General features: G+C 46.8%; 1 protein-coding gene across 3 annotated transcripts in view; it reads left to right on the forward strand.

The window, feature by feature from the left end:
- Positions 1-17861, forward strand: part of EFR3B (EFR3 homolog B) — a 91815-nt gene that overhangs the window by 33341 nt on the left and 40613 nt on the right. For all 3 annotated transcript variants that reach the window (XM_081592740.1, XM_081592738.1, XM_081592741.1), the window contains exons 2-4: positions 8716-8792; positions 9839-9966; positions 17176-17326. In XM_081592740.1, the coding sequence (XP_081448866.1) occupies positions 8716-8792; positions 9839-9966; positions 17176-17326 (356 nt within the window). The remainder of the gene's footprint in view (positions 1-8715; positions 8793-9838; positions 9967-17175; positions 17327-17861) is intronic.

Consider the following 17861-nt stretch of genomic DNA (forward strand, 5'->3'; position numbering starts at 1 on the left):
GATGGTGTGCAAGGAGGCCCCTGAGGTTGGGGCAGGATGAACTATAGGGAGATGACTGCGGCAGGTCTAAAGATTCTTAGAGTTTGGAAAGTTGGAGGAAGCCACTGAAATGAAGCCACTGAGTATCATTAGACACTCTGTTAATCTCACTGATTTTTCAGTAAAACTAGAGCAGCTATATATTTACTAGTAAAACTGGCCATATCACGTTTCCCTCTCTTTCTTAAAAAATAGGTAAAAAAATGTTAGGTAAGACAAGTCCTAGTGACAGAAAAGCATCCTTATTAAATTTACTTTTGGCACCCATGGTTTAATCTGCCAGACCTGATCCCCAGAGAGGAGGAGAAGGCCCTAGTAGAGAGTGCTTCTCTCTTAGAAATAAAATGGCTCAGAATCTAAAAGGTTGTTTTATAGGCACTTGGTTGTGAGATGAACTCCATATACTTCTATAAATGAACATTAAGAATAAATACCATTAGAAGCCAGACTAAAGAAATTACTAAAATGTATCACAATCTCTCATAACAAAGAACTGTTTTCAATTTCTTTTTAAATATCTTCTATTCTTTGGGCTTCTTTTCCCTTGGCCTGGTTGTGGCTACTTTGAAATGACCTTCTTCTGGGGGGAAGCTTTCAAGGGGTGCCTGTGGGTTCCGGTCACCTCCTGAGCTGCTGTGGCATGCAGAGGCCAGGGGCTCCTGACCAAGCCCTCTGGCTCTTTGCCTTATCAGAGAGGAGACCTTTATCTGCTGCTTTGATTGTGAAGTGAAGTGAAGTCGCTCAGTCGTGTCCGACTCTTTGCGACCCCGTGGACTGTATGTAAGCTACCACGCTCCTCCGTCCATGGGATTTTCCAGGCAAGAGTACTGGAGTGGGTTGCCATTTCCTTCTCCAGAGGATCTTCCCAACCCAGGGATCAAACCCAGTTCTCCCGCATTGTAGGCAGACGCTTTACCATCTGAGCCACCAGGGAAGTCCTTACCTACCCAGAAAACTCAGGGTTTTCTGCCTTCTGGCTGAGATTCCAAATCTTTTTACTTATATGACTGATCATCTACTTTCTAAGTAGAGCAGATTTAAATTGGTAAATAGCTTTGGGTTTGTTTCCCTCAATGATCCTTTCTTGTGTTTCTTTCCTTGAATCAGGATATGGTCAGCTCTATGGCTTCATAGTTGTCTACCCCATCCTCTTTGAAAGTTACTGTGATTACTTAAAAACAATCATAAAGTGGTTAACATTTTCCATACTCCCCCAGCCCCAACCCCTGACCAAAACAACGCTATTAACTTTGCTTCCTACTTTTCTTAAAACTGGGTATGTAAAGGGTTAAAAAATAAACTTTAGAGCCCAACATAGCAGAACAGTTTTCAGACACTTCTATGCTGATTTCCTCATATAAATACTCTCCACTACCTAAATTTTTTCAAAGTTCAACTATTAGAGATTATTTTATTTGTCTTCAAGCCTTTATAAATGCATATGAAGAAAAATGCATAAACCCTCTGGAAGACTATTGATCAGCTACCAGCATCTCTTCAGTTAGATAATCAGTCAGGGATTTTGATGGAGTGGGTGCTAATAAAGGAGTATTTCTGGGGTCAATGTGAGCAGCTCGAAGTCGCCAAATGCCTTAGCTTGGAGGACTTTGGGGAACGGGCAGAGAAATGAGAAAAAGAAAGGTGAAAGTCTTTATAGGAAATTAGTGGGCGGGGAAAACAGGAAGAAAGTGACAGAGGAAGTGGACAAGGCAGCCATCCCTGGGGATCTGCTCCTCCTCCCCTGAGCAATCAGGTTCTCTCTGATGCACCAGTGGCCACTGAGCTCCAGTGACCCTCAGATCTTCAGCCTGGTCTCTCCCACGAGTCTCAGCGCTCCCCACGACTAACTGGATGATCCAAACTAGATGACGTTGCTCCCCTAGTCCCAGCCACCTCCGTCTCCTCCATTTCAGTCAAGGGGGTTGTGGTCTCTAGTCGCTAGATCAGAAAGCCCGCAGTCACGTTTCGGACCTTCCTCTTCTTTCCCACAGAACCCCTCACGTCTTGCTGATTCTTCTGATATCATCCAGTTCAGGTATCTGCCCCTCCCCTGGGGCAATTCACGAGGTTCCCAGAGCTCACCGTTCATCTAGGCAAAATCTAACCACTTCATCCTGTTGTTCAAGGCTGTGCTCAGTCTGGCCCCGGCCTGGTCTTCTGTATTTTTCCTTCTAGGAATTTAGAGGAAAAATAGAAAAAGAGAGAAGCCAGAAAGATGCTATCATTTAATCTCCAGCCCTCTAAGAAGGCGGGAGAAGGAAATGGCAACCCACTCCAGTACTCTTGCCTGGAAAATCCCATGGATGGAGGAGCCTGATAGGCTACAGTCCATGGGGTCGTGAAGAGTCGGACATGACTGAGCGACTTCACTTTTACTTTCTTTCACTTTCCTCTAAGAAGGAACCATATCATCTTCATTTTTCATATGAGGAAATTTGGATTTAGGTTAAGTAACGTACTCAATTTCAAACAAATAAGAAGTTAGGAGAGCTGAGGTTTCAACCTGAGCCTGCCTGACTCCAGAGCCCCAATTCTTAGCCGCTGCGCTCTGGTGCCTTGCAGTCTCAAAGTGTGGTCCCTGGACCAGGGCCATCAGCATCACCTGGAGCCTGGTGGGAATGCAGAGCCTCAGGCCCCAGCCCTGGTCTGCTGAAGCAGATTCTGCATTTTAATAAGATCCCCAGATGATGAGTGTGCTCTTTACAGTTTGCAGTTGTAGAGGAGGAAAAAGTTTTCTTTGACCTTCTTAAGGTCCCTGCCTGGGTCTGAAAATGAAGCTGACAGAGAGATAGATTAACAGGAGAGACGCAGACAAATGTGATTGAATTTTCAGATGTGCATGGAAGCCTTCACAAGAGAACGAAAACCCAAAGAAGTGACTGGAGCAAAGAGATTTTATACCTTTTAGGCAAAGAAACGATGCATTTGTGAAGAACTGACCTGTGGGTAGTAAAGGGTGAAGAAATAAGTGGGAGGATAAGAGTTAGTTTAACAAGGTTTGTTTACAGATTTCTCTGGTGACTTCTTAAAATCTGCCTCCAGTTTGTCATTGTTTGTTTAGTCGCTACAGTAAGAGAAACATTTATTTACTGTCTTTAGGCAAAAAGAAGGGAGCTTCATCCGCCTTTTGCTGCCACTTAATTGCCTTCAGCTCAAGACAGTTTTTTATGTCAAAGAGGCAATATTTGGGATGACATACTCTGGTTTCCTTCAAGATGCACTGCCCTAGTAGTCCTTGCCTTTCTGTATAAGCCTGGTCTAGCTCCCTAGCTAATGCATCCCTTCCCTGGAATAGTACCTAAGAACATCAGTGTCTCTAGAGGTAGATTTTGGGGTTTCAAATCCTGCCACTTATTAACTGTTAGGCTCTAGGCAGGTAACTTAACCTTTTGGTGCCTCAACTTCCACATCTGTAAAATGGGAATAAAAACAATACCTACCCCATGGAGTTGTAGGCTTAATGAGTTGATGCTTGCAAAGGATTTCAGCACTGTGTCTGACACATAGGTCCATCTAGTGTGCCAACAAAGGTCCATCTAGTCAAAGCTATGGTTTTTCCAGTAGTCATGTATGGATGTGAGAGTTGGACCATAAAGAAAGCTGAGCACCGAAGAATTGATGCTTTTGGACTATGGTGTGGGAGAAGACTCCTGAGAGTCCCTTGGACTGCAAGGAGATCAAACCAGTCAATCCTGAAGGAAATCAGTCCCGAATATTCATTGGAAGGACTGATGCTGAAGCTGAAGCTCCAATACTTTGGCCACATGATGCAAAGAACTGACTCATTTGAAAAGGCCCTGGTGCTGGGAAAGATTGAAGGCGGGAGGAGAAGGGGACAACAGAGGATGAGATGGTTGGATGGCATCCCTGACTCAATAGACATGAGTTTGAGCAAGCTCTGGGAGTTGGTGATGGATGGGGAAGCCTGGCATGCTGAAGTCTATGGGGTCACAAAGAGACGGACATGACTGAGCAACTGAACTGAACTGAACTGACACATAAGAAGTAAAGCAGCCACTGCCCTGTGACTCCTGCCCCTCATCTTCTTGTCTGTCCTCTCCTGAGACGCCTTCCCCCAACCAGCAGAGCTCAAGGTGTTTGCTCCCTTTCTAGATTCTGTTGCAAATGGTCTGGGACTTCAATCATAGGATTGTACCTTCGGGGAAAATCTTCTCTTATTATATTAATGAGAAAACTGAATCTCAAAGATCAAATGGCAGAACTGGGACTTGAACTCAAAACTTTTTAAACTCCAAAATTAGCACTGTTTCTGTTAATAGTGACTCTATGGAGCATAATTGCCACTGATAACCCCTGTTGTTTGAAGAACTGACAACAGTCACCTTGGTGCCTTCTGTAGAGACAGATCAATAATACCATTTGGATTTCTTTTCTGGTCTTGGTCTATTCAAGTATACTACTGGGCCAATTTCACTAATTTTACACTTTAAAAAAAGTGTCCATTTCCTCTGATATTCACATTTACTGGTGTTCTTTTTTCAACACTTTTCTCCCCATGTACGTTCCATTTTTGTTCCTAATCTTGTTATTTGGTGTATCTCTTTTTCTTTGATAACTGGCAATGTGTATCTTTTGGTGTTTGCCTGTGAGTATTTTCAAATAATGAGGTCATATTTTGTGATTATTTTGCTATTTGTTTTCTGTTTCCTCAACATCTTCTCATATTTTAACTCTGTTTCTCTTTTCATCCTGTTAAGTTTCAAACTTAATCCACTTATTTTAATTATTTCTTATATTCTAAAATAAAATCTTATTTAAGACCTTAAAAGAATAGCACTGTTTCCAACGTACTCTCTTTACAGTAGTGTATAGCTTTCTGTCCTCATCTAGTGCATGCATGTTAAGCTGCTTGTGTCTGACTCTTTGCAACCCTATGGACTGGAGCCTGCCAGGCTCCTATGTCCATGGGATTTCCCAGGCAAGAATACTGGAGTGGGTTGCCATGCCCTCCTCTAGGGGATCTTCCTGACACAGGGGGTCGAACCCATGTCCCTTGCATCTCCTGCATTGGCAGGCAGGTTCTTTACCACTAGCACCACTTGGGAAGCCCTCCCACAGAGTAGGCAATACATATGCCTTGAAAAAAGAATATTAAAAGTATTCATCATGTTGCTATTTATAACAGTGAAAAATGGGGAGATGTTGATTTGAAATTTTAAATAGATTTCTTTGCCTTATGACTTTTCAGAGGCTTTAGTAAGCTTATTTGCCTGAGAATCTAAAATGGGGGATTTGGTGTGCATGGTTTCATAGATTTATTTGTCCTCAGACACTTTTCTGAAGAGTGCTTGTTAGTTACCCACCACAGCTGCTCTCCTGGTGACCCTCCAACAGCCAGCCAGTCCTGTGGGTTCTCTCCAGTGAGCCTCTTGCTTTATCTTTCAACAGCATTTGACTCTGGTCTGTTGTGTATGCTGGAAATATATCATATTTGCATTGAGGTCTGTGGAGCTGATGCTGAGGCAGGAAAGTTCGGAATTGCTGACTTTGAGAAGCCGGTCAGCAGTGACTGGAGGTTCAGGTCAAGTTATCATTGCAGACCCATAGGCTAGTGAGGTTAGGTCTTCTGAAGGAATGTTCTGAGACTCTCACTTCTTAGGCCTCCAGTTGTTCCTTGGCCTTGGTCACCATTACTGAGTAAGTGAATGATAGGGAAGCTGCACTAAGATGTACCAGCCAGCGTGGACCAGCTGGCAGTCTGGGGAGGGCTCTGCTGCCCTGGGATGGGGAACACGGAGGGGAGGGCAGCTGGTGGTGATCTGCCCTGAGCGCTTTTCAGCATAAACTCACTTTGGCCTCACAGCAGCGCCAAGCTAAACCAAGACACCCGCACCCACAGAATGCCACTCCTTGCGCAGCGTCACTTCTGGGAAGTGGCAGTGCCAGGATTTGATTTGAAACTTATGCTGTTGCCCACTTGGCCTCAACTAGTCCCTGCCCTCCAGGGGTCAGAGGAGGCTGGAATGAAAGAGTGGACAAGAAGGAATCGCTAGAGTGTAGGTCAAGTTAGTTGCTCAGTCGTGTCCGACTCTTTGCAATTCCATGGACTGTAGCCTCTGTCCATGGGATTCTCCAGGCAAGAATACTGCAGTAGGTTGCCATTTCCTTCTCCAGATGATCTTCCTGACCCAGGGATTGAACCTGGGTCTCCTGCACTACAGGGAGATTGTTTACCATCTGAGCCACCAGGGAAACCTGTAGGTCCGGAAGGACCTAGAAGTAGGGCAGCTCTGCTCACCTCTCTTGTTCTTCAGTCTTCTCACCTCTCCCCCCAGGAGGGAAATGCCGAGGCCTCCCTGTGATGGGTTCCCCCTGCCTTAAGGCTTCTGGGGGCCTCTGTGCTGGAAGAGGGACCCCTGCATGAAGGTTTCTACCCTGAGTACCCAAAATAGGCTTGTGCTTTCTCAGACAAGTCTGGGTTTCTAACAACCGTGAGCTTGGCCTCAGTGCAGGGCAGGTCCCAGCTCATGGGTCCTTCAGAAAGGTTTGAAAATAGAACTGACACTGGAGGGTTTGGGGGCTCTAATTTCTCCTTGTCTCTAGTTCTGACTCCCTTGAAGATGCAAACCGATCCGTGTTGCTGTTTTAACACGCAGGGGCCATGTTCCGGGGCATCCTAGAAGAAGTGCACTGATGGCTACACTGGGCAGAGGGCCCAAGGGCAGGTTTCAATCCTGAGCCTCGGGGTCAGGGTCCCCCCAGGGAGCTGCCCCATCACAAGAGATAGCCCTGGATGCCAGCCAGCTAGAGCCCTCACACCTTCTCCCAGGCGGGCAGGAAGGAGATGAGGCGACGCCAGTGCCAATTCAGCCCAGAAAGATGAAACCCAGAGGCCAGTGTGCAGCCGTGGACTGGTTCCACCATCCTCCTTGTGCATGGGGTGGGTAGGGGACTGGGGGACACACTGGGACCCTGATGGTCCCTTGATATCAGAAATCTGATATCCTGCCTTTGGAGTGCCCCGTTTCCCCAGGAACACGCCCATCCCCTAACACCCGAGTTTCCCTGGGAGCCCAGTGGTGCCGCCCACCCCCGACCCCCTCCCAGTCCAGGTCCCACCCCTCCACCCCTCAGCCGCTTTTCTCTCCACTGTAAAGCTCTTTGTGGCTCTTTGTATGATTAAAGTAATCCCCACTAAAGTAATTCATTCTTCTCTGAATGACCCGTAGGCTTGATTCTTCCAGGGCACCTTTGCATTTCAAGTAGAGCATTTGTACAAACAAAATTAAGCGTTAATTGGTAGAGTGAGAAGGCAATTATTTTGGAAAGGGGTGGACTTTCCCAGGCCCTTCCCTGCCGTCCTCTCCTCTCCCTCAGGGGTCACTGTCCCCCTTCCCATTTCTGGGACGGTGCAGCCGGGATGTGCCAAGGGAGGTGTCTGTCGAGGATGAAAGGGAGGAAAAGAGCAGTGGTTCTAATTGAAAACTTTTTACAGTGGGTCCTCTAGAATCATCAACTTTTTATTTTCCCAAGGTTTGTTCTATTATCACTGATTTCCTAACATTGTCTCACAAAGGATCTCATGTCAGTCTGCAGCTTTCTGAAAATGTACATTATTCTTTCGCTCAGTCACTTCTGCTGCTGCTGCTGCTGCTAAGTCGCTTCAGTCGTGTTCGACTCTGTGCGACCCCATAGACGGTAGCCCACCAGGCTCCCCCGTCCCTGGGATTCTCCAGGCAAGAACACTGGAGTGGGTTGCCATTTCTTTGTGACCCCCATGGACAGTAGCGCACCAGGCTCCTCTGTCTATGGGATTTCCTAAGCAAGAATACTGGAGTGGGTTGCCATTTCCTTTTCCAGTGGATCTTCCCAACCCAAGAATCAAACCTGAGTCTCCTATGGCTCCTGCATTACAGGTGGAATCTCTACCACTGAGCCACCAGGCAAGCCCACATTATTCTTAGGTTTTTGTTTTGCCCCAGACTGGTGAGAATCTCCTGGGGTGAGAGAGGGCTGGTGTTGGGAACCACCGACTAGGTGGCCCCCGGAAGCCCTCCAGCTCTCAAAGACCACGGCTTTCAAACACCGTGGTCTCGCTGTATTAAAGATGCATTTTCAAAGCTTAATAATTAATGGCAACATTAATTTATCATAGTTTCACATAACATTCTATAATAGAAATGGGCCCAGGAGAGAGGATGATAAAGGAGATTGAGGACCAGAGTGGAGAAGAAGTAGACAGAAAGCGAGAGGGTGGAGTAGGTGGAATAACCACTCTTCCCAGCTGGACAATCTCCCAGGACCTGGGGAAGAGTCTTGGGCTGCAGGAGGCAGTTTTATATAGTCTTGGCCCAGAGTGTGTGTGTGTGTGTGTGTGTGTGTGTGTGTGTGTGTGTGTGTGTGTGTGTGTGTGTGTGTGTGTGTGTGTGTGTGTGTGTGTGTGTGTGTGTGCACGCACACGTGTGCTCAATGGCCTGTCTGCCTGAATAAATTCTGATCTGCTGGAACCTATGCCTGATCCCCAAGTGAAAGACATCAAACAAGAAAGGCAATGTCTTAGAGTAGGGGTGGGGTGGGGAAACAGCAGGAAGGACCGAGGCCCTGGTGCTCTAACGGAGGGACCCTTCTGTTTCCAGCCTGGATTTGGTTTCTCAGAAGCCCCCCAGCCTGGCCCCGGGGGGCTTAGCTCACGGGGCATTCTCGTTGCCATTCCAGGTGTGTGCGGCTGCTGCGGTGCCCTGCGCCCCAGGTACAAAAGGCTCGTGGACAACATCTTCCCTGAGGATCCCGAGGTAGGTCGCATCTCCTGCCGCCAGCGTGCCTCTCACCGTCTCAGCTGATCCAGGGCCCTGGGGGCTGCCACAAGGCAGGGTGAGCCCCCCAGGGTCACTCAGACACACCAAAACCACAGCCACAGCCCTGTCAATGACCAGAGGCAGTTGGAAGCCTGAAGGCTGAGGAGCTTCGGACCCCTCTGAAGGCAAGATCTGCAGAGGGCTCAAAAGTTTGTCTTGGTGCTTCTGGCCACTGCTGAGCATCTTGCTCACTCATCTCTCTTTGGGTGATAGTTCCTGGAGCCGCTAACTCTCTGGAGGGTACTTTCCCTGACGTCAGGTGTGAGCATTTCCATTCCTGGGTTTTGGCTGTGGAGCTCATGGTCTCCTACGTGCTCCCTCTGGTATCTGCCAGGTGTCAGGTGGGCACACAAGACGCCTGGTTTCTTGGTTTTCCAAGCCGCCACTCAACTGGCAGACTGCAATGTGGGTCATGTGGTTTCAGAAATGTCAAGGTTTGATGTACTTGACTTGCTCTCTGGAAATCAGTGGCCTTTTCTTGATGGGCAGGGGTGGGGGGGTTCACATTTTCAGCATCCTCTGGACAATTCCTCGAAAGCTATAGAGCTGCTTTCTTTCTGTTCACTTCTTGGTTTTGGAGATCCAAAACGTTTTAATTCTGGGTTGCTTTCATTGAAGTCTTGTCATCCATTCATATACACATGCATTCACACACATATACATTTATGAACATATACATATAAGTGTGTAAACCCATATTGTATACACATGCACACACATATGTACATTTCTATCACTTACTATTTTTATTTATAGCTAGCACACTTTGGGCTAAGTTATGAGCTCCTAGAGAGCAGGATCTATGTTTTAATCATCTCTGTAGCCCCAAAACCCACATGTTACCTGTCACATACATGATGGGCACTCTGGTAAACAGTGATTAAATTGAATGATCACTTACCTCTGGACTTGAAACTCTTCTAGCCATCACATGGCCACAGTGAGGATGACCTGTCTTTTACAGGATGACCTGTCTTTTACAGGATGGCCTGGTGAAGACCAATATGGAGAAGCTGACCTTCTACGCCCTCTCAGCTCCTGAAAAGCTTGATCGCATTGGCGCCTACCTCTCTGAGAGGCTCATCCGTGACGTGGGTCGTCATCGATATGGGTAAGTAGAGTGAGAAGGGGAGAGACATTTTCAGAAATTAGATAATATTATATTTTTAGGGCAATACTTGGGGTCCTCAGTGAAAAAAGTCAACTGCAGGAGAGACATGTCTGCTACCTAATGTCACAATCTGGAGTGGGGTGGATGTAAAGGGAACACTAAGATGTTTCTGGTGGCACTGTTGATGGGACAGAGGGAAAAGCAGGTCCAGGGCAGTTGTTCGTAAGTCCCATTGGTTCTATTCTCCACGAAGCCTTTTATATCCATCCTCTACTTTCCTCTGCTTCTACCTTTTTCCTGCTGCAGACTCCGGGTTACTGCAGTGGCCTTGGAAATAATCTCCCTGCTTCCCATCTTTCCTGTTCTGGTCCTTCCAGGTCAATACTGCTAGCTATGATCTTCAAAACACAGACCCAAAGCTATACTTTCCTGGCTCCTTTAGCTTCCAATCCAAGCTCCTCAGCCTGACTTCTAAGGTCTTCCACTACCTGCCCCCAAATTGCCTTTGCGTGCGTGCTCAGTCACTTCAGTCATATCCGACTATTTGCGACCCTATGGACGACAGCACGCCAGGCTCCTCTGTCCATGGGATTCTCCAGGCAAGAATACTGGAGTGGGTTGCCACGCCCTCCTCCGGAGGATCTTCCTAACCCAGGGATCAAACCTGCATCTCCTGTGTTTCCTGAATTGCAGGCAAATATTTTTTACCACTGAGCCACCAAACTGCCTTTAACCCCAGCCAAACCCACCACACCTGCCATAGCTGCTCTACACCTACTCCAGATGGACTAGCTAGCGACCCCCCACCTCGCTCTCTGGCCTCTGTGCTTTTGCAGTGATCACCCCCCATGACCCTCTCTGCCCTGCCCCCTAGCTACCACCTGTCACCCCCACCACCCTCCAAGGCCCCTTCCTCCTAATGAGGAAGGTGGAGTGAGAACCAGAGGGTGAAGGTCTGCACTGTGCCAACAGTGTATAGAAGTCCACCCTCCACAGGACCCACCAGCCACTCTTACATCAAGCTATCCTTGATAGAAAAGCAGACTGAAAACAATTCATTTCTATGATCCCTTTCTATTAATATAATAAAATTAGGTTAACATGCTCAATATAAAGGGCATGAATATACTGAACATGCTGATTATATAAATCGCCTTGACGTATTATAAAGCAGGCTCAAGCAAGTACAATAAAAATATCTTTATCCTAGATTGAACCTGAAACTAATATGCAAGCAATGACATTAAACATTTAATACTAATTTTGCCTGCCCTCTCTGCAGTGATGGTTTTCTCAGTAAAAAATGTCCTGTAGCCAGCAGAGCCACTTAGAAGCATTCCACTGCCCTCAGAACTGTCACTCAAAATTGGCATCATTCTGTTAAAAATAGCCATTGCATCGTCTAAGTATTTAAAGCTTTGATGGCCTCACTGGGGACTCTAATCATAAACATTGGGAGAAGAGAAATCTGTTAGATCTGTTCTCTGGGTCTCTTTCTGCTTCTTCCCCGAGTTTCCTTACCCAGCTCCACGCTCATCACCATTGTCCTAACCACTGATGGCAGCTTTGGAGTAGCAAAACATTCACCTGCAGACAGGTGAGATGGTGTGAGGAGCTGTCTCCCTGCCATCATTCAGGTGTTCATGTTTATGACTTGACCATATACATGAGAACTTTGGGTGCTGGACCAAGTGGTAGAACCACCGTCCTCGACAGGCATGTGTTTAGCATCAGGGGTGATAGCTCAATGTGGGCGGAGAGAGAATAAGATAAGAATTTCAAGGTATTTCTCCTTGGTGTGGGCTACGATGGACAGTGAGATGCAGAGCAACAAAAAGCAAGAATTCCTCTTATTTTCCTCCTTCCAGTTCAGCCCAATTGCTAGAACACCCCTAGAAACTGAAGAGCAAGGGAGGTAACAGCAGTTGTGGCTGAGACTCAGGGTCGACTGACAGTGACCCCAGAGCAATGACCATGTGTAGAAGGCCACATTAGAATCTGTCAGATTGGGGCTTCCCTGGTGGTCCAGTGGCTAAGACTCCAAGCTCCCAGTGCAGGGGGCCCAGGGTTTGATCCCTGGTCAGGGAACTAGATCCCACATGCTGCAACTAAGAGTTTTAACACCACAACTGAAAAAAAAAAAAGCCAGATGTCGCAATGAAGATCCAAGATCCTGCGTGCTACAACTAAGACCTGGTGCAGCCAAATAGATCAATTTTTTAAAATTATTTTAAAAAATGAATCATCAGGTTCCCCAGTGACTGGAAGATGGAGACACCCATGCCAAAAGAGTTGGGCTACTTCCCCAGGAGCCTGGGCCTGGAACTGATTTAGTGGGGCTCCCAAGAGATACACAATCCCCAGAGGGACTCTGAACCCTGTTAGAGAGTGGAGCTGACCCTTCAGACAGAGATTTTGCAGATTCCTACCAGACAGGAAGGTTCATCCTTCCCTTCCTTGGCTGACGTCAACCCCTGCTTCTGGGCTCCTAAACCCAGGAAGTTTCTGTCCGGTAGGGGGGACTTGACTACATATATTCAGACTGCCCAGAATGAGAGGTTCTTCGTCAAGGCTGCTGCTCTCAGAATGATTCTCAGGCGATGACTGGCCCAGCTAAAGCTGCTCCCTCTCTCTGCCGGCTTGTCCCCATCTCTGACCCTGGATCTGCACTCCTTTCCAACCAAGTCAGGTTCCCAGACCTTGCATGCTGGCTCCTCCTTTCCCAGAGGATCCTAAGGCCACTCCTTGCTGAATAAGAGGTGTTCAAGCAGAAAGTGTGACAGTGTTAGTAGCTCAGTTGTGTCTGACTCTTTGCGACCCCATGGACTGTAGCCCACCAGGCTCCCCTATCCATGGAATTCTCCAGGAAAGAATACTGGAGTGGGTTACCATTTCCTACTCCCAGGGATCCTCCCCCAGCGAGTGAACCTGGGTCTCCTGCATTGCAGGTAGCTTCTTTGCCATCCCAGCCACCAGGGAAGCATAAACAGCTGCCTATTCTAGAATTCAATTCAAGGAACTTCCTGCGTCTCCCCAAGCACCAGGCCCCCTGCGTCTTTTTCTAAGTTGTTATAACTTACCTTCTGTTTTGGTTGGCCCATGACCCTGAGTTCCTGTTGTTGTAACCTACTAATTGGCCACTCCTGACCTCGGTTACTCCCATGAACTCCAATTCATCCCAGATTCCTTGATTTCTGCCTTCTCCACCTGCCGGGAAGCCCTACTAGTGGATCCAAGACCCTTGGTCATCCCCTGCTGCTGTGGTCTGTGCCCTGCTCTTGCAGTAGGTCCCTAGGTCCCTGCAGTAGGTTTGTCTTCACCAGCTTCGACCTTCCCCACCCTGCCCCAACAACCCAGTCATGTCTGTTTCTCAGACCTGTTATTATATTGGACCCCTTTCAGGATCCCAAGTTCAGATTAGATCTCTGCTGAGACTGACCTGGTCCCAGTCCTGTTCAGTGAACATCACCCTGAGAAGCCCATGCTCTCTTTCCTTTGAGAATATGGATTTAAAGCATAGGATGTACCCAGGAAGGTTATGGTAAGATAGGACCAAAGCAGTGAGCATTAGACTAGGAGGTTCCAAGATCCCACTAACTTCTAATCTTCTAAGATACTTTGAAAAGTTTAAGTTCTCAATTACAGTCCTTCCATCCCTAGTGTTAGGATTAAAGATGAGGATTGAAAGAGAGTGTATTCAAAGGGGCTTCCCAGGTGGCGCTAGTGGTGAAGAACCTACCTGCCAATGCAGGAGACCTAAGAGATGCAGGTTCAATCCCAGGGTTGGGAAGATCCCCTGGAGAAGGAAACGGCAACCTGCTCCAATATTCTTGCCTGGAGAATTCCATGGACAGAGGAGCCTGGTGGGCTACAGTCCATGGGGTCACACAGAGTCAGACACAACTGAAGTGACTTAGCACACAGCATGTATGTATTCAAATAACAAGGCTTTAGATCTTCCCTAGTGGTCTGGTGATTAAGACTCTGTCTTCCAATGCAAAGAGTTCAAGTTTGACTCCCGGTCGGGGAGCTAAGATCCTGCATGCCTCATGGCCAAAAAGCCAAAACATAAAACAGAAGCAATATTGTAACAAATTCAATAAAGACTTCAAAAATGATCCACATCAAAAGAAAACAAAAATCTTCAAGAAAAAGAAGGGACCTTAAACTTAATTACTTTTCAGTTTCACTTCTACCATAATTTTCCCTTTCCATCAAAATTTCCACTCCTGGTAAGTAGCCTATATATATATATATATATATATTTTTTTTTTTTTTTTTTTTTTTCCTGGCTAGCAAAGGACAGTTTTCCTTATCAAGATTTTTCTGGAAATTTTTTACAGGAAAAGGAAAAGCAGCAATCTAAGCTCTGGGGTTTGGGAGGCCTTCTAGTTTCTTCTCTTGCCAAACTCCACCCCATCCCTTCCTTTCTCTTATTTAAGCTCTGTAAAATAATGGTGAAACCCTTCATATTGAAGGACATTGGGGTGATTCATGTTATGTCTGACTCTTTGTGACTCCCATGGACCATAGCCTGCCAGGCTCTTCTGTCCATGGAATTTTTTAAGCAAGAATACTGAAGTGGGTTGCCATTTCCTACTCCAGGGGATCTTCCCAACGCAGGAATTGAACCTGCATCTCTTGCATCTCCTGCATTGGCAGGTGGATTCTTTACCACTGTGTCACCTGGGATGCTCTGGGATGATTCATAGAGGAAGAGAATTCCATGCTGCTGCCTGCTCCCATTTCCCACCTGCCGTGTTTCATTGCCAGAATGTGTCCATGTTTCCCTGCCAGCCCTTTGGAAGGGCCCTGCCCCAGGCTGCTCCCTCACCCCTGCAAGAGTCAGCCTGCTTCATGACCTACCCGGTGGACCCAGAATGTGCTAGGCCTGGGTCTGCAAGATCTTAAGATTTTAATAACTTAAGACACTAGTACTTTAAGTTGTTTTCAATGTTTACTTATTTGTTTTTTTTGGCGTGAGTAGGATCTTAGTTCTCCCACCAGGGACTGAACCTGCACCCCTGCAGTGAACTCTGGAGTCTTAACCGCTGGGCTGCCAGGGAGGTCCTCAGAATAAATGTTTTAATTCGTCCCCTATTATACACACGGCCTCTAAACCTGACGCTGGGCAACTTCTTGAAGAGAGGCCTTTTCCTACTTGCTTTGACTTTCAGGCATCAGCCTGACTCCTCAGCACCCAAGTAGGTTTGGAGTTGTCCACTCTCTCTGTCTGGCCTGCATTTTGTTTATATCAGGAAGCACTTTTCTGTTCCATGTGGTTTGGCTCTGCAGGTAGAGGGATCACCGCCCTGTAATATGCACGTGAGCCACACTCCTCATCCATGGAGTCTTGAGTGACTCCTTGCTCCTGCAGGATGGAGTCATGTTCAGCCCTTACTTCTCTTGCCTGTGAGTTGCTTTGGATTGCTCAGGATTCACTTTTATTTGTGCCCTCAGGTTTCTAAAGCACTCCTAAATCTGATTATCAGATACTTGTGTTATTTAGGTATAAAGAGACTTAAATATACTGGCTCCAGCAGTAGAAGAAATCAACCCTGAATATTCACTGGAAGGACTGATGCTGAAGCTGAAGCTCCAATACTTTGGCCACCTGATGCAAACAGCTGACTCAGAAAAGATCCTGATGCTAGGAAAGATTGAGAGCAGGAGGAGAAGGGAGTGACAGAAGATGAGATGGTTGGATGGCATCATCGACTCAATGGACATGAGTTTGAGCAAGCTCCAGGAGATGGTGAAGGACAGGGATGCCCGGCGTGCTGCAGTCCATGGGATTGCAAAGAATCGGACACAACAGAGCGACTGAAAAACAACCAGCAGTAAAGTAGTATTTTTTCTCTCTCTCCAGTCTGGGCCAGTGGGCTCTGCTCCACAAGGTCATCTGGGGTTTTCACCTCTGGCCATCCAGTTGCTCCCACTCCACAACCAGCAAGAAGAGAGAAGAGAGGACTCAGAGGACAGGGCAAGCCTGTTTTTCAAGCAAGTGATGCTCGACACTGCTTGCATCACTCCCCCACGTTTTAATGGCAATGTTTAAGTCATGTGGCCTCACCTAGCAGCAGGAGAGGCTGGGAAATGTTCCCAGTGAGCAGCCACAGTTCAGATAAACTTCTAAATAACCAGTGAGAAGGGCAAAAATAGTTTCCAGGGGAGACATCTAGCATTCTGCCCCAGACACCTAACTCCTTAATGAAAATATAACATTTTTAACCAGGTTAGTTTTGCTGAGGCTCCCTTATTAGAAGTTAAAAATAACCTTTTTCTGTGTATGTCTGCCTTCCTTTCTTTAGAATGCAAATGCCTTGTAAGTGGGAGATGTATTTTTCCTGACATGCCTTACCTGACCGTATGCTCATTACATCACTATCGTGGAATAAATGTTGGGTTTGAGTTTAGGCATGCATCCCTAATTCTCAGTAGGAATTTGATTTGTGGCATTTTTCTTGAGATTTAAGAGAGGCACTGAAGAAGACAACAATTAGGGGTTGTCCTACAAAGGCTAGCCTGGAAAGGATTGGGTATTTTTACTTTTTCAATGTAATTTAATTTTTTTTTTTTTTTTGTCCATGCCACGCTGCTTGTGGGAATCTTAGTTCCCTGACCAGGGGTTGAATCTAGGCCTTTAGAAGTGAAAGTGCAGAGTCCTCACTGTTAGACTGCCAGGGAATTCCCAGGACTGGGTATTTTTAGCACGGAGAAGAGAAGAACATGGTAAAAGAGATTGTTGTTATCAAGTGGTTAAAGGGCTGGCAGGTAGCAGAAGGTTCAGTCCTCTTTTTTGCTGCTTCTGAAAGTAGAATTGTGAATAAAGGATAGAGGTTATTAGGGTTTGCTTGCTTTTCTTTCTGCTCAAATTTCCTCGTGAAATGGTATACCTCGTCTGGCCTCATATTCTTCATGTGTAAAATAAGGGGCTTGATGAATTCATCTCTAGGCTCCCTTACAGCTCTGCTTCATTCTGCTTCGCAGTGCTGGGCTGAAGTGGGCACTTGATGGAACAGCTGTCCAGACATGGCAACCTGGGAAGAGCTGTATTAGCTGGATGCTGCCCAGGTGGTCACCGCACTGCCATTGAGGTTGTCCCAGACATGTGGTGCGGGTGATTGAGTGATGAGGCTGAGTACTTTGTGATGAGTACAGAGTACTCAGCGTGAGGCTGAGTGATGGTGGTGGTGCTGCTTTCCCCAGATACGTGTGCATCGCCATGGAGGCGCTGGACCAATTGCTCATGGCCTGTCACTGCCAGAGCATCAACCTCTTCGTGGAGAGTTTCCTCAAGATGGTGGCCAAGCTGCTTGAGTCGGAGAAACCCAATCTGCAGATCCTCGGCACCAACTCGGTAAGGAGGTCTGAGGGGCCCTGGAGGGTGGACATGGTAGGGAGAGCAGGACAGAACCTTTGGGTCAGCTTTGTTATGATCCATTCCTATCTGTTTTCTGATTTTTAAAAATGATTTTTCCCTTAAATAATTATAGGTGGGGCCCCAATAGATATTAAAGTAGAAAGGGAGGTATTCCTTTGAGAGCAGGCGGTACCCAGCACCCTCAAAGCTTGGCCCCTGACTCCACGAGGCATGCTTTGAAAGCTGTCCAGGTTATGCTTCTTTCAAAGATAGAATAAACTGATATTCACAAGACAGAGACATCAGATAAGTGGAAAGATCACAGGGAAGCAGGAAGCAGGGCTTCTGGCTTAGTTCTGCCCTTTCCTAACTGGGTAACCTCGAGCAGGTTATCTTTCATGAGCCTGGCTTTTTTTCACTGATACCATGAGTGGACTGAACTCAGTCCAAGCTTTATAACATAACTTGTCCCTGAACAAGTGGCTGCTATCTGCTTCTGGTGTGTAGAGAGAAGAACTATCAGTTGTGTCAA

Source organism: Giraffa tippelskirchi, chromosome 4, assembly GCF_054371585.1.
Source record: "Giraffa tippelskirchi isolate mGirTip1 chromosome 4, T2T-mGirTip1v1.2.pri, whole genome shotgun sequence".
Classification (NCBI taxonomy): Eukaryota; Metazoa; Chordata; class Mammalia; order Artiodactyla; family Giraffidae; genus Giraffa; species Giraffa tippelskirchi.